Consider the following 24,917-nt stretch of genomic DNA (forward strand, 5'->3'; position numbering starts at 1 on the left):
ATCCGAAAATCCGGATTTGAAAAAATGTTCACGGATTTGCAATCGCTAACCCCGTCACACCGCCCGCACGCCTTCACACCGTCTGCGCCCATAAACATACCGAGCGCCAAAGCGACAGACGGTGAAAGGCGGCGGTTAGAGCTGGAAGAGGCCCTAAACGACAGAAAGATGTATGAACTGTGGCGGGGTCTTGGGATTTGGCTAAGAATTCAGGCGTGACAGTGCTGATACTGCATCCTCACACATCGGCCAGAATGCAACCTCTTGACGTGGGTGAGTGGGTGTCTACGGACCCTTTAAGACCTATTATAATGCTGCTTTGGATTCCTGGATGCTTCGTAATCCGGGTTGCCCCGTAACAATTTATAACGTCGGTGAATTAATAGGAAATGCCTTTATGAAAGCAATGACACCTTCAAATATCATGAATTAATTCAAAAAATGCGGAATTCACCCATTTCATAAGAACATATTTTCCGACGAAGACTTTTTGCCAAGCACGGTAAGCGATCGACCTAATCCTAACGATCAAGTTAATATCACTACCTCGCAGTCAAACGAGCCGATGCAGCGCCCTGTTCAAGCTGAAGAAAATCAAGTAACATTAAGTAACACCCAACAAGCCACCGTTTTAAGCACTCCTACAAAACAACCTGACCCTGACCAAGATTTAAACAAAACTCAACAACTATCAAAGCCCACAGCACAGCACAAGGAGCATCTTTCATCATTATACCATCCATATTAGCTACTTTAACTCACTCTTATTTGTCTATGCTCAGAAACTATGCAAGTCTATGGTTTTGCACGTATTCCCTCTCTTCCCGTCATGGCCACCAACGAGATTGGCATGTATCGCTACTTTTCTCTGTCCTAACCTAACTGTATATTTAAAATGTAGTGCTCGATATTTAATTAACACATGTGTGTCTGTGCTGTAAAATATGAAGTACTTTCTTCGACTCTTTTTAATAAAAGAATGATTGAAGAAACTCCGGGGTTTAATTTGTGGTGAACTACCCACGCGCCCTGTAGCAACTTCTGTAAAACTCCCATCATGTAAGTTGCTAGATCTGCTGACCCATTCGGTGTGTAGGTCTCTCAGGTTATGGGTCCAGAGTATACACATAAGCTCCTAGAGTGTAAAGAATACTGTCATAAGAGAAGTAAGCACATTGATATTAGATACCATTTTGTGAAAGATTTAATCCGAGATAATTTTGCTCATGTCGAAACTTACCGATACCGACTGAAAACATGATTGCAGATGTGCTTACTAAACCTCTAGGTAGAGTGAAACATGTAGAGTTTACAAAGCTAATGAATGTAAAGCCCTAAATGTGAACTTTTTTTGGTATGTTTAGTAGATGGTCTGGAGCTTAAGAGGAAGTGTTAAAATATATAATCTCCATATTAGCTACTTAAACTCACTCTTGTTTGTCTATGCTCAGAAACAGAAACTATATAAAGGGCTATTCATAAAGAAAGACTAAAAGACCTTTGTGGTGAGCTACCCACGCGCCCTGTACTGTAGCAACTTCTGCAAAGCTCCCATGTAAGTTGCTAGATCTACTGACCCATCCGGTGTGCAGGTCACTCAGATAAAGTGTGGACATGAAAAAATCTGGTCGGTTTGAATGCAGTCTGTCGGCGTTCATTTGTTTTAAAAACAAAAAAAATTATGTCAAACCTTATTGTCAATACTCGATTCTATCAATCTGTTTCGGTATTTTTATAATATATGATGTAATTAAAAGAATGCCGTCCAAAGAACTTGCAATACGAAAAAAAATCGTGAACATGTTTCAAGAAAATCTAGGCATTTCACAAAACGACATTGCTAAGTGTCTGAAAATCAATAAATCGACGGTACAATCGGTACTTTCTAAGTTCAAAAAGGACTTGACTGTGGAACGGAAGCAAGGAAGCGGTAGAAAAAGTGGACCTGTGGACAAAAAAAAGGCAAAGAAGGTAGTCGAGTGTTTTACGAGAAATCCGGGCATATCTATCCGAGATGTTGCAAAAAAGTTGAAAGTGTCCAAATCGTATGTGCAGAAAATTAAACGTTACGAAGGTTTAAAGACTTATAAAGCTGTAGTCAGACCTAATAGGTCAGAAAAACAAGAAAATTCTGTCAAATCACGCTGTAGAAAATTGTACGACCAGTTTCTGACAAAATATGATTGCCTAGTCATGGATGACGAAACATACGTCAAGGCTGATTTTAATCAGTTACCTGGGCAACAGTTTTATGTGGCAAAAAATAAGGCAACTATTCCTGATGAATATAAAAAAATTAAATTATCAAAATTCCCAAAACGTCACATGATTTGGCAAGCGATATGCTCCTGCGGTAAGAGGAGCAAAGCTTTCGTGGCTTCTGGAACAATCAATGGAGAAGTTTACAAGAAGGAGTGTCTGCAAAAGAGATTGCTGCCTTTCATCCAACAACATACGGGTTCTGTACTGTTTTGGCCGGATTTGGCGACATGCCATTACAGTGCGGTTATCATGGAGTAGATATGAGCGCCGATAGGCATTTAGCCGGCGGCGGCGCGCCGGTCAAAATTGGTCGGCGGCGGCGGCGAATCGGCGGCGTGGCCTTGAAACACCCTCGATTAATGAAAAAACCGGTCAAGTGCGAGTCGGACTCGCGCACGGAGGGTTCCGCACCATCAACAAAAAATAGAGCAAAACAAGCAAAAAAATGGTTACCCATCCAAGTACTGACCCCGCCCGACGTTGCTTAACTTTGGTCAAAAATCACGTTTGTTGTACGGAAGCCCCACTTCAATATTTATTTTATTCTGTTTTTAGTATTTGTTGTTATAGCAGCAACAGAAGTACATCATCTGTGAAAATTTCAACTGTCTAGCTATCACGGTTTGTGAGATACAGCCTGGTGACAGACGGACGGACGGACGATCGGACGGACGGACGGACGGACGGACGGACAGCGGAGTCTTAGTAATAGGGTCCCGTTTTTTCCCTTTGGGTACGGAACCCTAAAAAGGATCCAAACCAAAATTTTACCGAAATAACATGTTTTTGCTGTAAGAAAGTTAAGAAATAAATGCATATTTTATTTTCAAGGATAATTTATTGAATAATGGTACGAAAAAAAATGATATCGTATAAACTGTGGATAAGCGGTATCGCGCGGCATCAGAGGCGGTCTTATTAATATTGGCGAGGCTCTGGCCGGAAGATCTTAGCGAGGCCCTTATCTTTTGTGCTAAGTTAAAAATTGCGGATTGACTGTATCAGGGAAACGTCTTGTCGACAGTCCAAAGAAAAACGAGCTCCGTCATTAACCAATATCGACCCAACAAAACCGATTTATGTCAAAAAGTGAGGCCCAATGCCGAGCTCCATGTAACACCAAAGACTTGATTTCGACGCCTCCCAATGCGAGGCCAGAGGATGAGCTGCAGGTAAGCATAAAGCTAAGAATCGAACGCCAAGTGTAAGCTTGGCTGACAGCCGAACGCCTGGAGCACCGATTGCGGCGCGCTTCTGTGCGAGGCCGAGCTGCAAGAGAGCAGAGCGAGGGTGCAGGCCGATAAAGACTGAAGCCATAATGTTAAAGATCTGGAGCTTTCCTGCGGGCGCATTCGTGCGACGCCAAAGGCCGAGCTGCAATGGAGTTAAGATCAGATAAGGACCAATGCTCAAGCGTTTTAAAACAGGCCGAAAGTTGAGCTCCAAACAGGGCCAAAAACTTGCAGGTTCAGATAGCGGCTTAATTCCAAGCGATGCAAGGCCAAAGATTGAACTGCGAGAGAGATAAGCTTGAAATTTGAACAGTGGCCAAGTTTAATTGAGACATTTGAGACCCGATTCCGACGCCCTTCCGTGCGAAGCCAACGGCCGGACATTTGGACGTGGAAACGCTTAATATCTCAAAATTAACCCCATTTTATACTTTTTAAAGACGTTTAACCATGCTTGCAATGGTTAAATTCGCGGTAAATGACGGATGGTTAGCTGGCAAAATTAGTTATGCATTGGATCGGTAATCCAAAGATGTGGGTTCGAGTCTCACGTTAGCCAGAGTACATCACAGTTAAGTTTTTAATTGTTATTGACATATGTCTAGTCAAGTCTAGTGTATATATACAATCTATAAATTGTAATGTGGTGTGGAACGTTCCACAATAAAAATGGAAGGTAATCAGTATGTTTATTACGAGCATATTGATGTTAAAATTGATATTAAATAATTTCGTTTCCGCAAGACTAGTAGCGCGGTTACTAGACAGATATTTAAGTTTGCATTTGCCTTCGATATTTTTGAATTATATGGGCCTGAAATACCTTTTGAATGCCTATAAACTATTCGAAGTGGCGCCATTAATGATCTAAACTCGATTAAAAATATATTATCTGATTCTGAAAGTAGTAGTAACTACCAAGGTCACGCCGATGCCACGCCGATAGCGCAGCGTCGGCGGCGGCGGCGCGAAAATTTTGTCGGCGGCGGCGGCGCGCCGGCGCGGCGCTCATATCTATCATGGAGTGGTACCTACAGAAATAATAACGTAACCGTAGTACCAAAACAAGCAAATCCCCCCAATTGCCCAGAACTGAGGCCCATTGAGAAATATTGGGCCATAGTGAAAAAAAATCTAAAAAAGTATAAAACGGATTGTAAAGACGTTAAAACTTTTAAGGCGAAGTGGCAAAAAGCTAGTAAAGAAGTTTCTGATTATGTTGTTCAGCGAATGATGACGAAGGTGAAGTCTAAAGTACGTAATGTCATACACACGCATAAACTTGAGTAACTTTTGTATTGCATTTTTATAGCCTCTGACATGTATTATTAGTAAAAAAAGTTAAAACATTAAATTTCGTTTTATTGAGGAAATTACAAAAAAATATGTACGACCAAATTTTTTCGTGTCCACACTTTAGAAGTTATTATTTTATTTGTACTACTGCTCCATCGACGACTATGACTACATACTTTGTACCGTGAAGTGTTTACAGGTATGCTACGCTACGCTTACTGTGTTTTGGCAAAAGCCCGCGAGGCTGCCATTTCATCCAATTATTACAAGTTTTAAATCCTATATTGAAAGGATGCCACCCAAAACTACTAAAATGTAAGTTGCACAAAACAACAATTTATTTGCAGAAAAAATATAATTTCGTGCAATTCGTTTGATCGGTAACTTAATTTATCAGACTGTTTTTTCAGTCGATAAAATGCAGTCCAAATCAGAATGCTCAATGAATACATGGCACAACACCAAAGGTTCGCGAACCGGGAGTACGACGGGCCTCTCGGAGCGCAGAGGTACGAGGCGCAATGGGAGGCCCTCTCGCAGGCGTTAAGGTAGCACGGGCCGGATAAGTCAGTGCAAGCATGGAAAGTGGTGAGTCAATATGATTCCCATACTATACTCTGTGACTTGTCTGCATAGAAGTCTTTCTAAACATGACACTTTCTTATTTAAGTATAATAGTTATTTTCGATACAAGTGCGGAAAAGAGGAAATTCGAAACGAGTGGCGATAAATTAAAACACGACCGAAGGGAGTGTTTTAAATCGACACGAGTGGCGAATTACCTATTCGCACGTGTATCGAACAACGTTTTACAGTACATATGGCACTTTAAAGTTTCTACATACGCACGAAAAGTGCTATTTTACGCACTAGTGCGGAAAAGTAGCCCCATATGTACTGTAAAGTATTTTGCCGTGTGGTGGCCGGTTTTAGAATAGCGCCAACCCTCACATGGGATAAGGGTGTCGTACGAGGCGACTAAGTCCACAAACGAAGCAAAAAGCTGTTTCGTCACAGGGGAGATGGACCTCTTAGCATTGTCTTGCAATCCATCTAGGAGAAGGATACTCCAAAATTAAATCCCGGTATGGAGTTACCGTAAGGCGCGAGTAGGGTCCAACCTGAAATAAGCGGCAGATTCCTGCAGCTGACCTGCCTCCACACGTATTGGCTCGCCTTTCCTGTGGGTTAAGACAGTGAAGCCGAGAGGGTAATGCAGGTACTGGGCATCCCTGCGTTTCCTTAATTCCGTCCCAGGCGGTGTTAAGTCTGGAGAGGTCATTGTCTCTCCGATTTGCACCATAAATCGTCTGCAATAGACGCAAAGGCCAATTGATAAAGTATTATTTAGTATTGCATGTGTCAATTATATTATTAAGTATATTTTTTCTGTCAGACTCGGCGTGACTTGAACCGAAAGGCGAATAATGCATCAGCCAACCGGGCTCGGGTCCTCACCGGTAGAGATACGGTGGGTCCGGAAGAATCAAGAATACTCCTCACTGGTAATGCGGTAGAGATACCGAGGATCAGTCAGGACGAGCAGCTGATCCTGGCTGCCATTGGCAAGGACACCTGCGAAAGAGTGGGTCCGGAAGAATCAAGAATACTCCTCACTGGTAATGCGGTAGAGATACCGGGGATCAGTCAGGACGAGCAGCTGATCCTGGCTGCCATCGGCAAGGACACCTCCGAGGGAGTGGGTCCGGAAGAATCAAGAATACTCCTCACTGGTAATGCGGTAGAGATACCGGGGATCAGTCAGGACGAGCAGCTGATCCTGGCTGCCATTGGCAAGGACACCTCCGAGGGAGTGGGTCCGGAAGAATCAAGAATACTACTCACTGGTAATGCGGTAGAGATACCGGGGATCAGTCAAGACGAGCAGCTGATCCTGGCAGCCATTGGCAAGGACACCTCCGAGGGAGTGGGTCCGGAAGAATCAAGAATACTCCTCACTGGTAATGCGGTAGAGATACCGGGGTTCAGCCAAGACGAGCAGCTGATCCTGGCTGCCATTGGCAAGGACACCTCCGAGGGAGTGGGTCCGGAAGAATCAAGAATACTACTCACTGGTAATGCGGTAGAGATACCGGGGATCAGTCAGGACGAGCTGATCCTGGCTGCCATTGGCAAGGACACCTCCGAGGGAGTGGGTCCGGAAGAATCAAGAATACTCCTAACTGGTAATGCGGTAGAGATACCGGGGATCAGCCAAGACGAGCAGCTGATCCTGGCTGCCATTGGCAAGGACACCTCCGAGGGAGTGGGTCCGGAAGAATCAAGAATACTACTCACTGGTAATGCGGTAGAGATACCGGGGATCAGTCAGGACGAGCAGCTGATCCTGGCCGCCATTGGCAAGGACACCTCCGAGGGAGTGAGTCCGGAAGAATCAAGAATACTCCTCACTGGTAATGCGGTAGAGATACCGGGGATCAGTCAGGACGAGCAGCTGATCCTGGCTACCATTGGCAAGGACACCTCCGAGGGAGTGGGTCCGGAAGAATCAAGAATTGGAGGTGTAAGTTCACTTTTCTTAAACCATAAAAAAATAAGTAAACTATAAAATATAAAAATACAATTATAAAAATCCATTTAAAATAAGTTTTATGCATATTTTATGAAGACTTATGAATAAATGTTTTGTTTACCTCGACGACATTGAAAAATTGTAATATAGAAATTCAAGAAATGAGGAAGAGCTGTCGGTGGTGCTTGCCCTATGCGGAGCAGGCGTCATATACCTACATTATCTACCAGCAATACAATAGATGGCACAGAAAGCACGTAAGAAACGAGCTTCGTGATCGGGACATGTACTACGAACATTTCACCTAAGACTGTCGGGGCGCGGTGCGCGGTGATCACATAGTACCGGAGGTACCGGCATCGGCAACTTGAACATGCGTGTGTAAATTAGGACTCTACGGAAATAATCGGCGATATTATAGTTATAAATATAAGTTTTCTATATTTTAATTGAATACTTAGTAGGTATATTTTTATGGAATAACTCGATATTGTTTTCGAAAATTTAAAGAAAATTCACGTAGCTTTAAGAACGTACATTTACTGATGCTGACGTAGTTAAAGAATGCTTTTTCGAGGCGGGTAATGCTTTATTTGAGAATAAAAAGGATGTTATTGAGACGATACGGCGGATTTCGTTATCTGCTTCTACTTGTTAGAATGTCTATATAGCCCTTAAGTATTAGTCTATGACAAATGATATAAGTAGATCTGCATTATCTATGCTTCCTTCTCTTTTTGCTCCGACCTTAGCCAAGCACATATACCTAACATGATGTGACATTTTGTTTTCCTATTTTATTTCACTATGCGAAAAAGGACAATATACGATGTGAGTACTCGCAACCTATTTATTATTTAATTGCCCTTTAACAATCGATCACACCGACTAGACAGATGCTGTTGTTTCCTAGATTGATGGCCAAGTGACATTCCGCCACACTACTAGCACCAGAAATAAACACGTTTTGGCAGAGGAAAATCATTGTGATGTGAAGCGGCAGTTAAATAATGCAAACTATTACGCCTTGGCTATGGATGAATCATGCGATGTCACTGATACGGCAAATTTAAGTTAGACTTGAAAAAGCTTTTATCGGTAACTACTGACGGTGCGCCAGCAATGGTCGGGAGTAAAAAAGGACTAGTTCACCTGTTGAGTAGCAATGTCAGATGTAATGAAAATCTGATTTCCTATCACTGTATTATTCGCCAAACTGTGTTTTGCTGCAAACTCAATCATAATTTTGAGCGTATTATGCAAGAAGTGATGAAAATAGTAAATTTTCTTCGTGCGAAATCATCACTGAAACATCGTGAATTGAAATCATTTCTTGAAGAAGTTGATGCACAATATGACGATCTTCTGTTGCATAATAATGTGAGATGGTTAAGCAAAGGCTGCGTTTTAGAAAGATTCTTCAGCATTTTAGAACACTTGAAGACATTCCTTTTCAACAGTGATCAGATTTCAGCAAACGCCTACTTATGTTTCCTAAACGAAAAAGAAAATGTAGCTGCCATTGCTTTCTTGACGGATATTTTTAAACATATCAATGACCTGAACCTTAAACTTCAAGGCAAGGGAAAGCTTGTATGGGAGCTCATGTCAGAAGTAAAAAGTTTTTCGCGAAAACTAGATCTCTTTATTAAGGATCTTGGTAAAGAATGCTTACACTTCCCCAATTTAAATAAAATAATCAGCAGCGACAACGAGATTGACGTCGGCCAATACAAAACGTTCATTACGGATCGTAAATCGGAATTTAAAAACAGGTTCGCAGATTTTAAGAAAATTGAGAATGTTGTAGAAATCCTTAGCAGCATTTACTCTCTGCATCCTGATGGTGAATGGAGCAACGAAGCTTCAATTGTTTTCGGGAGTGATAAAGCTACTCTGCAGATGGAAATGATCGATTTCCAAGAAAACACAGTTTTAAAACACAAACATGCGGAAGTGAAGACTTCTGGATAAAATTTGTGTGTGGTAATAAATATCCAGAACTACAAAAATTAGCTTTGAAACTTCTTACTTTGTTTGGGTCAACATATATTTGTGAAGCAGCATTTTCGAAGATGAACTTCATTAAGAATAAATTTCGATCACGACTTACTGATGAACATCTCCAGGATTTAATGTCAATAGCTTGCACCAATTTTACTCCAAACTTTAGACAGATAGTCCGCAACAAAAAATTTCATTTTACTCATTGTTATGTAAAAAAAATACCTGAGGCATTTCTGTAATTGCATTTATTACTAAATATTTTTTCTATAAAATGTGCGGACCGCGATGGTCATTTCATTTCTTAAAACAGACCCCGAGCGAAACTAATTGGTGATCCCTGATCAAGGACTTAAACTCTTGTTCACATGTATTTATGCGGAATGAAGCTCGGAAGTCCCTAGTACCTGGACCATTTCAAGTTTTATCCCGACACCCAAAGTTCTTTGTTATTATAGTCAACAATAAACATGTCACTGTGTCACTCGACCGTCTCAAGCCAGCTTATCTTTTAACGAGTGACGGTATGATATGACCATTACAAGCAGTGAAACACGATACGAAGTGAAACAGTAGCCGCATCTCCGGGTGTCATAACATCAACACCGTGAACACCGGCACTGCAACATAATGACACCACTTCAACCGTTCCACCGGTGATAACAAGATCCGGTCGCACGGTGAAGAAGACCGTGAGATTCGACGTTTAGCATTCCAGTCATTCCACACATTCCACTCACAGTCTACAACAACAGTACATATTCGGACATCGAGCAGTACACATCTACTTACAACCAAAGATGGGGAACCCACCTAGTAAAACAATGATTGTAGCCCAGAATAGTGTCGCTTCGGACACCAAGCTTCGGACATCTCACATCAGAGAAGGAGGACACAGGAGACAACAACAACTTTAAAATGTCTCTCGCAGCCGTGGTGCTGGTTAGCACCGTAATAACGTTAGCCACCCTGTATATTGGCTGGCGTTACTGCAAGTAACGGATCATAGCGACGGTAGACGACCGTATCGAGAAAATCGTCGGAAAAAGGACCGCAGCCGCCGTGTATCAACCCGGCGCCATTGCTGCGCCGCCGCCGCAGCAAACGATCAACCACGTTATAGTGTCAACAGTGTAAATAGTGCGATTCTATAGTGAAACAACAAGAGCGGATTTTATTTTTAGCGATTGTTTTTTCTAAGGGCGGAGGACTGTGGCGTATCTCCCCGCCATCTCTACGTAACATATGTACCTACCCAATAGTATAGGTATAGTATAGGTTAGAGCCGACTGCGTTCGGCGCATAAGTCGAGTCTCATAGTAAACGATAACTACTGAACTCGTATCTTTACCATACCTTCTGAACCACATAACCAAAATACCCAATACACATATACATACAGTAAATTGTGATAATTTGCTATCTGCCCAACATTATTTATTTGACAAGAAACCTAAGCCAAAACACCTGATCAAAAAAACATGAACAGAAAAATAGCTTTTCAATTGGCCAAAGAACACAGAAAGTTTAAATAAAATTGTATTTTCCAAGCAACACTATTTAAAATAAATATTAAGAAAACAAGACTAACACTATTTTATAACCATTCCATCCCCAAATTCCCCAATGCAAAAACAGACAAAAATTCTAATGGTTTATTCAAGAAGCTGCTTTCACTAAAAGAATATTTGATTTATTATTTTTTTGCCATTATTTTATTATACTAGATGACCTGTCGAACTTTGTTTCACCGCATCAATTTTTTTAGTCTTAATTTTTTTTTTCATAACATCCTTCTCCTGACAATAACAAACAGAACAAAAAAGAATTAGCGAAATTGGTCCACCCGTTCATCGTGATGCCGTGGCCAAGTGAAATAGGGATTTATTTTTATATCAATAGATTCGTTCAAACTGCCCTTACAGAAATTTTGGGCATGAAGCACCAACAACAAGCAACAACAGCAGAAAATAGCTGAACAAAACTAAAACCTGTTGATTTTTACATATGAGCATACATAATGTGACACTAGCGTTTTTGCATGCTGGCAACTCGCCCCTTCCTTTCATAGAGACTGAACTGTAAGCAGCCATTATTTTGTCTCAATATTCTTATTTATTTCTTTAAAATCCATACTGGATAGTCTGAAATTAAACTACGGCTCATCAATAAATTCAGTGCTGTTAATATTTCCTTGTTTCACTTGAACTGCGCACCAATAGGGATTCACCCACTGCCAAGCCCTATACAGAGGCTTTTCTTTTAATAAAACCCAACCAACTATGTGCATGGACTTGACTGGAAGACGTCTGACAACTTAGTGGAAATATTTGTTTTAATTGTTGAATTTTGACAAGCTTCAATTAATATTATTTGCCAATGGTGTTGGCTCAACAATTGCTGAATATATTGTATTTATTTTATCCAATCAGAATGGATTAAGACTAAGACTCAACGATGTAGCTCCCGTGATTGCACCCAGCCCTGAAAAGATAAGAAAAATTATTTGTAGGTGCGTAGTTGTGATTATACAAATGTAGATAGCATATGAAGATTTAATAAACTGGCAGTTCATAATAAAATTAGCAGGTATCATCGCCCTCACTGTTAACTGTACATCGGTGGACCTTATGCCTTTCATAATAAGGTTCACCGATGTACAGGTAGGAGTGTTACTGTTTGTACAAAACAATTGATTTGACTGATAAATGGTTAGGTTGATATGATGAAAATTAAAGGTAAAATGCAAAACATAATCATGTCTTGATTGTTTCAATTACACTTCTCCTGGGTAGTTTAAAGTGTGTGAGAGGCAATGTGAGAAATTAATTATATACTTTTACAAACTTACCACAAAATCAACATCCTTTTATGGACCTTCCCAAGCTAAATCGCCACATTATTCATCAGTAGAGTTACTTGAATGTTTGCTGAACTGCACTGCATATGGATGGCTTAAAGAAGGTGCTTCTGCTACTCCCAAACTAGTGAATGAGTGGTTGTTATTGACAAACAATCCTCGTCTTTGATCTTAGGCTCTCATAGGCTTATGTCATGCCATTCTATTTTAAGCAAGATTTAGTGTTGCAAGTCCAAATCTTAGTTTCATGGTTCATATCCATATCCGTAGAGTATATTTGCGATGTAGCTTTCCAACTAGCAACTGCATCGCAGAAGCACTCTGAAATAAAAGTTTTTAATTTAAAGCATGATAAATTAGTTGAAGGTTCAGTGAAACTAGAATCATCTACATTCTACACCCAAAACAAAATTTAATTAAATGATAACCTCAGTGACCTCTTTCATTTTTTTTTCAGGAGTTACACAGCATAACAGTTCATCTATGTATCTAATACCTTTAAACGAGCAATTCTTGTTTATTTATTTATTTAGAATGATACAGACCAATGACCATACTTAGTAGTTGAAGATCAATTTAGATCACATTACTTAAATAAATAACTTAGTATCCTAAGCTCGCGATTTGGCTTCGTAGATACATAGCTAAAGTCTGTTCGATATCTCTATTCGCCCATTTACAGAAAAACACAAATAAATAACGGGTCAACGGGTACACTTACCATTGGATCTATGACACCATTGACACCATTTCCTAGAGAAGCTTACGTTCTTTCGAATAGCTGCCATAGCTGGTCCCAAATATTTGACGCGGATAATGTTTGACTGACGCACTCGGTGACGAGGCATTTCAGGCATTGTGTACCGAACTTCGTGTTAATTATCTAAACTAAACTACTGATACAGCACAAAACGCATAAATTCACGGCTCGGCTAACGACGATAACGATATGATATTGGAATTGGAAAGAAAAAAAAAACCAAATTTTTTTTTTTTTTTTTTTTTTTTTTTTTTTTTAATTAGTATGCAGTTTGGTCGACCTTGTGACCAGCGACTGCTCTTGTTGGGAGAAGATTGGTAACGTGGCCGTAAGGGCCACGTCACCACCAAGGACGAAAGGGAAAGGAAATTCACAGGAGTAAGAAAAGAGAAAAGCAAGAATAGAGAAGAGAAGAGAAGTTAATTTGTAGCAAAAACAATAACGCTAGGTACAGAATGTTTTGAGTTGTACAGAAGTTTTGAGTTATGAAAAAAAAAAAAAAAAAAAAAAAAAAAAAAAAAAAAAAAAAAACCAAAACGACCATGAAAACGCCAAAGACAAACCGCCGGAACCGCCGTATCTTTTGTTTTGACCAAAGCCAAAGCGTTTTTTCTAGTTTTTTTTTTAAATTTGACGTTTGTATTGGTATTGCTCAGCCAAATATCGTACGACCAAGTACACTTCAAACTTTTTTCAATAAATTATATAGTTGGTCAAACCAATTTGTCAGTCAGTAAGAACCAGGAAAACTATACTCGTCAGTCGTCCTTTTCTTTTGAGTGCTAGTACTAGTGTAAGACAAAGATACTATGATTCTCCCTGTCTATGTTTGAAATGTGACAATCCTTTAACAAACTATAGTTTGAAACATGTATGAAAGAAAAGGATAAGTATAGTTTTTTTGTTATTATTTAGGTACTGACAATTTGGTTTGACCAACTATATAATTTATTGAAAAAAGTTTGAAGTGTACTTGGTCAAGCAGATCTTGTCAGTAGAAAAAGGCGGCAAATTTGAAAAATGTAGGCGCGAAGGGATATCGTCCCATAGAAAATTTGAACTTCGCGCCTTTTGTTTGACAAGATTTGACTTTTTTAAATAAAATATACCTACCTAAAAATCCTATATAAAATACGTATAGAAATATTATGCTTGATTTAACAAGAAAATATTTTTAAAATGTTTAAAGGACATTCAAGTACATAATCGACGCTAGGTTGACGATGCTAGTGGTGAGCACTTTAGTAGTGTGTGCGTTGGTTTAGGACATGTTTAGGAGCAAATTTTTGAATTATGAGTGCTGGATTGGTAATTAAATTTTATACCTACATGTGAACTTTAGTGTGGACGCTGATGTTGTATGTGTGAATTTGATTGACCCGTGTGGACAGGGTTTAAAACCACATTCCATTTCATTTTAAGCGCTTCAAACCAGGGATGTTGCGAATATCCGCATCCGCATCCGCAACCGCGAAACTTCCGCATTATTTTCAACATCCGCATCCGCATAAAATCGATGCGGATTTAATGCGGATGCGGATGTGGAACAGGTCGGTACAGGAACGTCTTAGCATCGGCGTAAGTGCTAGACTGCTAGGTAATTTAGTCAAACCAAAAAAAACTATTAGAAATGAGAAGTCAAGCGTGAGTGGGACTTAATCTACGGAACCCTTGGAACGCGAGTCCGACTCGCCCTTTATTATTATTATTATTATTTTATTTGATACACTAGCAGCTCTTGGAGCTGATGCGTGTATATCGAAGCACTTGTATTTTATTTTATTTTGCACTTTTTAAAGCCTTTGCCGGTTTTTTTAAATAAAAATTTCTAAAATGTAATATTTGACGCTTTTTATGGTACTATCTTGACATCCGCATCCGCGGATGTGAGCCTCTAAAAATCCGCATCCGGGGATGTCAAAAAATCGGCATCCGCAACATCCCTGCTTCAAACATCTTATTTTCAGAATCAGAAATCCTAAATCGTAAAGCATTAATTACTTGCCTTATAGGTATTCCACGGCTCTTTTCTTTCCGCACAGACCAAAGATTGAAGTATATAAATATATTAGCACAGCTAGACTCTACTACACTACCTAGACTCTGAGCACGATAACTTCAATGATATTATAATGATTTATATGTTATAGTCATACATACGGAACACTATTACTACGTAGAAAATATACTTCCATATTAATTACTTGCATAATGTGATCATCAAGCAAAAATATAATGCGTGGCATTCAAAGGGAACGAACTATTATGAAAAAAAAAACCAGGTATAAATAAAATCAAATTAATTTAAAAAAAATCTCTTTATTTGACGGTACACAGCACATACGAGTCTGGGTCAGAGCACAGAAACTATGAAAATACTTAATGGGACTAACGGTCATTCACACAGATTATTTCAAACAGAAGGCGGCATCCGTGGCCGATGAAGCGAATCCACGGGCAAACTAAGCAACTAAAGGTACTTTATAGTAAAACCCGCTTCACACGATCTCTTGATTTACCGTATTGACGCAATAATGACACAGACGCGCACGCACGCACGATGATATGTAGGTAGGGCTATGTCCCGTTTGCAAAAATTCAAACTGGTGCAACTTGCGGATCCGCATCCAATTTGAAGACCGCCTAAGAGTGCCTACACCGATATTTAAACCTTTTAAAAAACAAGTCACCGTTTATGCAGCGAAAGCAAATTCAGCTGGGTACAGAAAATCCCTCGTATAGAGCAGGTTTCACTATATCCTCCTAAGGCCCAGGGTCCTACCTATAGTACTTCTTCAGTTCGATGTAATTTAAACCATATTCAATTGGAAAAGAGTCGCTTTAGCTTCGTTTCGTTCAGTTTTCAAACAATGCAAAATCGTCTCTATTTCCTACAAATTTTCGATTTAACAAGAAAATATTTTTAAAATGTTTAAAGGACATTCAAGTATTCAAATTTCAGTGGCAAATTTTGGATGTTTAATTTGTATGGCTGGGCCTTAGGAGAATAAATACATTTTAATTCAGTAAACAGTATTAAAACGAGGCACTTAGTCTAACAGCGTAGACAAGTTGACTAACCATTTTCTTGTCAACGTTAGCAAAACCATATTGACCTTATTAATTTTATAATTTTTCACACGTTTGAGATGCCATTAATTTCAAAAAGCGTCAACCTTTTTGTCTTTATGTGCCATCTAAAATAGTGGCAGATATCTAGTTTAGGACCACGTTTTGCGAGATTAGGTATGTGCACTATGCATAATTAAAGTAGAAAAACATTTATGAAGTTCAAGAACATTTTATTTTATTTCTTGAGTTTAAATCTAGAGGTAATCGTTCACGCAGGTCCTTCTAGAATGTTTTGTTTGTTTACGTGGTGTTTATGCCCCTTCTAGTTTAGCTACGTTTAAGACGAATCAGTTTTAAAACACGAGGCGTTAAATAAATAGCAATGATTGATGTCCTATTTTGTATGTGCCATTAGGCCCATTAGTATATACTAAACGCTGATATTTGGTAATAAAAGGTATAAGACCATCGTCCACGTTGTAAGCTGACAGCTTGTAAGCCTTATTGCCAATACATAGGGTTCACCAATAGTCAGGGCCGGATTAAGCATGTCGGGGCCCCTAGGCAGTGCAATGCTCGGGGCCCCCTTAGGCCCTTACAGTCAATTCTGCATACATTTACTTAATGTTCATTTTTCAGTTCAGGGAAGTAAGTTTGTGGTTTTAATTTCATCCTTCAGGTGTCGGTTGAGCCTTGTGGACATAAAGCTTTTTTCTATCAGTTTTTGCCGATTCCTTTTTGCGTCAAGTGTGGGGAGAGCCCTTTTTTTCTCCATAGGTAGTTAAATATTGTGCGAGGCTGAACAGCGATTGTCCGACCATAATACCATACGCCGAGCCACATGATTTAAATTAACGTAATAATAAAGATATTCCATAGTTTAAATTACAATTCATTCACCGGTCAAGTTAGCATGAAGGTACAGGGTCAACCAGAAAAGCAGCAAAAAAACGCGAGCGCAGCGAGCGCGAAATTTTTTGTAAAAAAATTGAGAAAGCGTGTTAAAAAGGCCGGGCCGGGCCTAAAAATCCGAAGTTCCCCAGTAAGCCGAGCTTTCATGCGAGGTCAAAGCCGTGCTTCAGGATAAGCTCAGCTAGAGCACAGACGCCAACCAATGTCCATTGTATTAAAAAGCGAGACCGCAGGCCGAGCTTGGCGCAGCGAGGCTAAAGGCTAAGCTGAAGAAGAGGAGATTTGGAAGACAAACCAAACATGGAGGTAAAAAGTGAGGCTGAAAGTCGAGCTCAGCAATCTCCACATTACTTAACAAGCCCGAAGCGTACTTATAACCAGCGAGGTGAGCTTTCATGCAAGTCAAAAGGCCAAGCTTCTGAAATCAATGTTTATATTTGTTAAAAAGCGACGCCGAAGGTCGAACTGTAAGAAAGCAGCGCTCTGACACGAACCAATCGGAGATATTAGGCCCTCGGGAGCCTGAAAATCGAGCTGGATATTACAGACTTTAAATCTATAAAATAACATAATTTACATAATCATCTAATGATTGTGTATCTGAGAAACTGATATTGGACATTAAGTAGGTATAAATATTTAGGTACAATAAAAACAATATTTATGAATTTTTGCCATTTGAAACAAATATTGTTTTTGGCGCGCGCGGGCCCTGCCGGGGCCGTCGGGGCCCCCTAGCCGAGGCGGGGCCCATAGGCAGTTGCCTACTCTGACTTAGGGTTAATCCGGCCCTGCCAATAGTTATTAAAGACCGTACTAAATAGCAATGAACTGCCAATCGCCCCTTACTTTGTTCTATAAGGCGGTGAAACTGAAACACCAAGCGAAAGCTTACCAGTAGTGCACACAGACCTATCAGGCCTAGCCTATACCGTGATGGCAATGCTGTTTAGTAGAACTGGCGGCCTAGCCAAGGCAGGCCTATGGAACTCTCCGCGCGAGCTCGGTTTTATACCTACGAATCCGTTCCCGTTCACGGTAGAAAAGCAAGCCAGTTGGTTGCCACGCGCGCTCACGCACGCACGTCGCGTCGCCGCGCGCTCGAATATGCTAAAATGTATGCGAAAGAAATGTCTTGAACAAATAACACTACTTGTAGTGTGGATGAATGCAGAAACAACAAAACTAATAAAAAATACCGTTTTTGCTCTTCCGATAGATAGGAAAAGTAGGTAAACATTCTCAATACAAGTACTTTTGGTTTTATTTTTACGATAGTTTCAATTGTGGTTGCAAGCTACAAGGTACTTAGGCGGTATTGAATTATTGATTCATTGCGCGGTTTATAAAACGGCGTAAACACTGCGTTTACTGCAGGGAGATATGACCTTTTAAAATGTCTCGCAGCCACTCGTCGGAATGAAACGCATAAACGGAATATTGTAATTACTTATTGCAACTTATCTTGCTCATGGTTATTTTACGCTATGCTTTTATATGACCAGTTCTAATGTTAGTTTGACAATTAAAACTTATATTTGTACCTACCTAAGTAGGTAGGTATCTTATATTATTTGTAAAATCATTTCTAAGCGTCGGCAACCCTAGCGTTGCGCCGGTGCGCGGCGGCGCGTTGAAGGTCATTCCATTGTATTTTAGTGTAGGTATTAAAACGGTAGGTATTTGCGTTTTCTTTGAGAGATAAGTATCTGTTCGTAAGAACTATTATATAATCTGTGGCCAAGGTGACAATCGCTATCGCTTCGCCATCGAATCGCTTTCTCTCTATCTCTCTTCCATATAAGTGTGACAGTGACAGTTGCGTTTCGATCGCTACGCAGCGTAGGCGATTGGCACCTTGGCTACGCGGCCTGTTTGGAAGTCACAATCCACTCTCTGATATGACAGTGGCCTCGTGAGTACGGCCTTTAGAGGCCTATAAAACCTTTTACGGCATTGATCTCAGGGGGCCTAAGGGCTCGTGTTGGAGCAAAGCAAGTTCTGATCGCACTCGGTGCATATTTGGCACGAATAATCTCTACAGCGCTATAGGCGCGTACATCTAAGTGTTGTGAGAACTCTTCGAGCTTTTGATTTTAACCTTTTCATTTCAACTCTACATTGTATTTATCTTTAGTGGAAAGTGCAACTATAAGAACCGTTAGAGCAATTATAATATTTCCATTGAGACGTTAAGTCGTTTTTAACGATTTGAACTCCTTGTTAAAAATGACATTGCAACCGTGCGCATCTATCGCCGTTTTTAGCGTTCATCGGTAATTTAAAACAGTAACGATACAAAACTAATACGAAACCCTAAAAATAACAAAGTAGGTAGCTCATTCTTTAGCAAAAAATTACATTTTAAAGTTTCGAAAAACAGGAATATCGCTTACGCATAGGAATATAGCATTCGTTATACCCACATAGAACGTGAAATATGCGTGCTGACCTTGTCTAATCAGACTAAAGAGACAAATACCCATGATTTATGTGCTAGGGCGAGTGAGAGGTTATAATACAGGATAAAAAGCATCGACCGAGCCCTCACAAGACAAACACAATACAACATTCATATCCCGCTCGCCCACCGCGACGAAATGCGGACCCCTCGTCAATAATATGTACACAACAATCTTAGCATTAACATGGACTAAGCATTAATCATATACAGTCGGCAGGTATCGGACGATCTCAGACCACAAGTGTCATTCTGTCAATAGATTTATATAGCATCTTTATATAGATTTTATGCCTGAAATCGATATAGAACTCCGCCTGCCTGGCGCTTACTGTATACATATACCCACTTATATATATAAACACCAACATATATAACAGAATGTAAATAAGCATTTGCATTGCATTAGACTTGTTGTTTATAACCTGAATCTGTCTCTCACAAATTACAGATTGAATATTACTAAAATAGCAGTTACGCTATTCCCATATGTCCCAGAAATTTATATTAGCATCATTTAAAATTATTTTAGGACACTGTTACAAGTAAAAATAAACAGTATAGAATGATCAATGATCATATCATAAGCCAAAATCATTTATATAACGAGCGAAAAAGTTCCAATGTCTCATGCATAATGTTTTATTTAAGACGTGCTTACCTAACTGTAGTAATATTTAATCCGAACGTGAAAAGTTATAAAGAGACGGATGCCAATGGCTATAAGCATTGTACCAGCGTATATGGGTTAAATTCAGGGCGTCGCGGCGGCTGATATGTGGATGTCACTATTTACAAAACATACAAAATTATCAATGAGTATATAACAATAAACGAGGGTGGCTCATTGCAACGAGATTCCCGAGTAAAAAATAATATCTTCCATTAAGAAATATAATTTATATTTAAAACTAAACTCGCGTTGCGTCGGTCACACTAAGGCCGTGTCACCATTTGAGCCTGCGCCCCCTCATGGGCCACCAGAAATGCTTAAATATAGAAATATGCATGTAAAATACACATTACAACACTGAAAACGCTCAAATGACGACACGAATGAGTAAATACGTGCGACAGAGGCGCTACGAACTGAATTACACATAATGGAACGAAAGTCTTTACACAACAATAATTAAGGATAAAATATGTACAAATTCAACATAACAACACTATATATTTGTCGACAATTATCCTAACTGGGTAAACAACTTCTAAAAAATCATCAGCGGATTCTCAACTCTATCTCTTAAAAAATAAGAGCGATATTGAAGCTGTTTACGTAATAACTACGCTATATGGCGCGAGGACCGTGAGATCGCGTCACTGTTTTTAACATTTAGTCATTTGTGGGTATAAATATACCCAGAGTGAAATCACTAGTCATACTTTTTGTCGATTTAGTTATTGAAATACGTTTAAATCAGTTTAAACTACAGTTCAAGGTATTAAAAATGCAAGGTACTAGAGGTCCAATGGCGTCCATAACAAGTTTTAATTCCATTTTTGGGTTTTTGTTTATAGCGCGCGTGCGTAGTACAAAAATTCATATTTAAAAATAAAGATAACGCTAGCCTTTCCAAATAACTAATCCCAAAAAATGGATTCAACTAAAGAAAAATTGTACATTAACAATTTATTTTCTTTGTCAATATGTCTCTGTTTGAATGTAAACTGTTAAAGGTGTACAATAACAGTATTGTATTGTATCATACATTTTTATGTAAGATGCCCTACTAACGCCTGAACCTATTAGCATCTCGCTCACGGCGCTCCCGACGAAAGAGGACAGCATGAAGTTTGTGACTCGCTCACTGCAGACACGCCTGCAGTTTCTCGATCCACTCCTGCGCCGCGTTGGCGTCGCTCGCGCAGAAGTTGTAGGTGCGTCGGCTCGTTCGCAGCTGTGTATAGAGATACTTTTATCATTTTAAGGACTTAAGGATACAAATTGATAAACCCCTTTTCGTGTTCAATGTTGTGCTGTACATGAACCATGCACTATAGAGGGTTTAGTCTGATATTTTGTGTATTTGTAAATTCACTGCTATAAACGTGGCTCCTTTGCTGCCTCCTACATTTTCCGTACGCTTTGTCGTGAAGTAATACTTCACGAATATTGAATATATATATATATATGTAATTAATTCAGATATACAAGAAAACTAGGAGCAATACCAAAAAGATTTAATTAGAAATCAACTGATCGAAAACCGACATTTCTTTTTTACCTGAAAAGATCACATGCCAATACATTATAGATACGGTCAGAAAATAGTATGTACTTACATCAAAGAACGAGCGGTCATCGCATTTCTTAGGCGGTCCGGGTGCGGGCGGGGCCTGCATTACCGTGATCACCTCCGCTAAGTCTGCAAGCAAATCACGAGGATTTGTTGATTAAACTAATTTCAATATGACTGTCTTATCTAATAAAAAACCTTGAGTATTCATATACATTTTGGACGATACGGGATTAAATACAGATGTAGTAACATACCAATGAAGCCTTTGCAATGCGAGTCCTCCATCGCGTCGTAGTAGCGAAGCTGATGTTTGATGGAGTCTAGCACAAACCATCTGCAATCGTAAGAGTAATACTATAATCACTAAGTAAGCAACACATACCTACGAGTAGATTTTAGATTTAGACACGCAATTTTGAACTTATTCATAATTGAGTAGGCTTGGGACACAGCTAACAACATACGGCATAAAATATATAGGAGATCAGGCCCCAATTTCACCACGCCGACATTTGTCAGTGACATATGTCGGGTGACAATTGTCAAGTGACAGGTGACAAGTGACAACTTCGTAAACTGTTTTTGTATAGAAGTGCTTATAAACATGACAGGCATTTAGTTACAATTGTCCATCTTTCATTTAATGACAATGATTTGGTGAAACAAGAGTAGTTTTTATAAGTCGACATATTTGTCAATTTGTCGGTAATTCTTGACATGAGATCGGAGCTGTGTCAGGCTTGGGTGACAATTGTAGTGTTTTCGTTGTTAGCAAACCCCGTTATCATTGTTGCAGTTCATTGAAAATAAACGTTGGCAAAACTGTGTACCCTAAATTCGCCTTTAGGGTACAAATAAAAATCGCTTTAAATCGCTTTTAAATTCTTCTTAACTAGCATTAAATCATAATTCCATTATAAATTGTAATTGTTGCCTATGAAGGCGTTTAGTAATTCAACATTTAGGATTTGGAATCTCAGTATAGTTTTCATAATTAAAAAAAATTATAATGCGAAGTTGGGGACCGGTAGCGAAATTAGGTATGTTTAGGTAGGTATTGTTTTTTTAATAATTTACTTGGGCGAAGTTGGGCACTAACAGTAAAGTTAGGGTTTTGGTTAGTTAGAAAATGAATCTCCGCGAAAGCAATAGTGGTGATATTCTTATACAAGGGAATATATAAAGTACGAATAGATTCCTACTTTGACGTCACTGACTTTGCATGTGCAGAAAAAATTACTTAAAACAAACAAAAAAATAATGCTTTGACGCCTTGTCAACAAATAATGTAGGTATACGCTGCATTAAATGGGGTCGGGACACAGATGGGATCTCAATCAATATCATGTTAGTGATGACAACACGGCACATCGAAAGCAATTAACGATCTCTTGTGAAGAATTGACAAATATGTCGACTAGTAAACATTACCCTTGTTTCACAAAATAATTGTCATTAAATTTAAGATGGACAATTGTACTAAACTACCTGTCATGTTTATATGAAGTTCTATACAAAACAATTTACGAAATTGTCATCTGTCACCTGTCACTTGACAATTGTCACTCGACATATGTCACTGACAAATGTCGGCGTGGTGAAACAAAGGTCTGTCATTTTTTTGACAATTGTCGTACCTGTCAGCTTGGTGAAATAGGGGCCAGATCGGCGTAGAATTGTTCAACTAAGAAAATTGTACATATGATGTTACTGAATCTGTTTCGATCCAACACTAAGTTCCAGATTGTTTGGTTTTCTAGATCAATTTTAGAAATTAACGACTCGTGATATATAAAAATATTTAATGAGAAAAACTTTCACGTCTTATTTTTTCTGACACTGACATAAGGTTTAATTTCACTTAATCTGTTGAAGGAGTTTTTCTTTAATAATCATAATCATAATAGATATACAAGGTGTCCCAAGAAGTAGTGATATACTGAAGCTGGGAGGTAGAGGACCTATAGGGCTATCTGAATCACCCCCATGTATGTTCCGCGATTTTTCGTATTTTCGGAGTTATGATTTTTTTTAATTTTTCACCTATCGCCGAGTACGATGAGATTTTTATTTATGGTGACGTGAATTATTGCGGTAGATGCTTGATTTTTTTAATGTGCTAAGCTGATAGATAGGCCAATTCAGTATGGTAACATTTACTATCGTTAGATCTTTGAATGGAATTAAAAAGCTTTTTAAAAGCCAAACGGTAATTTTTTTATGTGATTTTATTTTTTTAAGCGCCCTTGAAGTTGTGAACATACTGGGTAATTTTATCATTCTTGGCATTAATTTTTTTTAAATTCCATTCAAAGATCTAACGATAGTAAATGTTACCATACTGAATTGGCCTATCTATCAGCTTAGCACACAAAAAAATCAAGCATCTACCGCAATAATTCACGTCACCATAAATAAAAATCTCATCGTACTCGGCGATAGGTGAAAAATTAAAAAAAATCATAACTCCGAAAATACGAAAAATCGCGGAACATACATGGGGGTGATTCAGATAGCCCTATAGGTCCTCTACCTCCCAGCTTCAGTATATCACTACTTCTTGGGACACCTTGTATAGACATTAATAATTAGAAATACCGTTGCTTCCAGCCCTTGAGCAGCGCGCCCCGCTTGTACAAGTGGCCCTCGTGTGTCCTATTCTCAGCCACGTTTGACGAAAACTGCTCATAGTACTGCTGCGAAGATGACTGCAACGTGCCTACACCTGATAAGAGATTTGCGATTAAAATTTGGGCGTAGAGTATAATGAACCCCGGGTTATCGTCCTCTGACCCAGACCGTGACCTGGAACTTTAGAAAACCAACAACCTAAGCAATGATGTTACGAGGAATTACGGATTATTAGCATTACATTGTTACTAACTGTCACAGTCCGTCTTCTCAGTACCGAATTGCCAAGCGACATTGTGGAAGTGCTTTCACAAACATTAAATTTCTATGAAAATAAGACTTTTATAAATGGCGTTGCGACACTGCCGCTACTCAGCATGTGTGTAATTTAAGATCCCTATGAGGTTAATTTCTATGAGATTTCTACCGCTTGTACAATGGGCTGTGCTCTGAAGAATTGTTTGACATGATACCAACGGCAGCTTTCTATCACCGCACCGCTCGCCATCAGCAGGGTATTCATCCACACACTCTAGAACCTAAATGGTCGCGTACTGTGCGGTTTAAGAGGAATTTCCTCCCGCGGACGCTCCGGCTGTGGAATGAGCTCCCTTCCGAGGTTTTCCCGAGGGTCTACGGTATGGGGTTCTT

General features: G+C 39.4%; 1 protein-coding gene and 1 long non-coding RNA gene across 2 annotated transcripts in view; one reads left to right on the plus strand and one right to left on the minus strand.

The window, feature by feature from the left end:
• Nucleotides 1-20,765: 20,765 nt before the first annotated feature.
• LOC134654610 (uncharacterized) lies at nucleotides 20,766-21,011 on the plus strand. The gene is made up of 2 exons (XR_010097349.1): nucleotides 20,766-20,815; nucleotides 20,860-21,011. It is a non-coding gene; the product is annotated as an uncharacterized LOC134654610 (long non-coding RNA).
• A 76-nt stretch (nucleotides 21,012-21,087) lies between these two features.
• The window catches only part of LOC134654586 (myotubularin-related protein 13), a 97,763-nt gene continuing 93,933 nt past the window's right edge, over nucleotides 21,088-24,917 (minus strand). The window contains exons 37-40 of the mRNA XM_063510055.1: nucleotides 24,234-24,360; nucleotides 21,890-21,969; nucleotides 21,679-21,761; nucleotides 21,088-21,293 (exon numbers count right to left, since the gene is read on the minus strand). Of these exons, the coding sequence (XP_063366125.1) occupies nucleotides 21,201-21,293; nucleotides 21,679-21,761; nucleotides 21,890-21,969; nucleotides 24,234-24,360 (383 nt within the window). The 3' untranslated portion in view covers nucleotides 21,088-21,200. The remainder of the gene's footprint in view (nucleotides 21,294-21,678; nucleotides 21,762-21,889; nucleotides 21,970-24,233; nucleotides 24,361-24,917) is intronic.

This window comes from Cydia amplana, chromosome 15 (assembly GCF_948474715.1).
Source record: "Cydia amplana chromosome 15, ilCydAmpl1.1, whole genome shotgun sequence".
Taxonomy (NCBI): Eukaryota; Metazoa; Arthropoda; class Insecta; order Lepidoptera; family Tortricidae; genus Cydia; species Cydia amplana.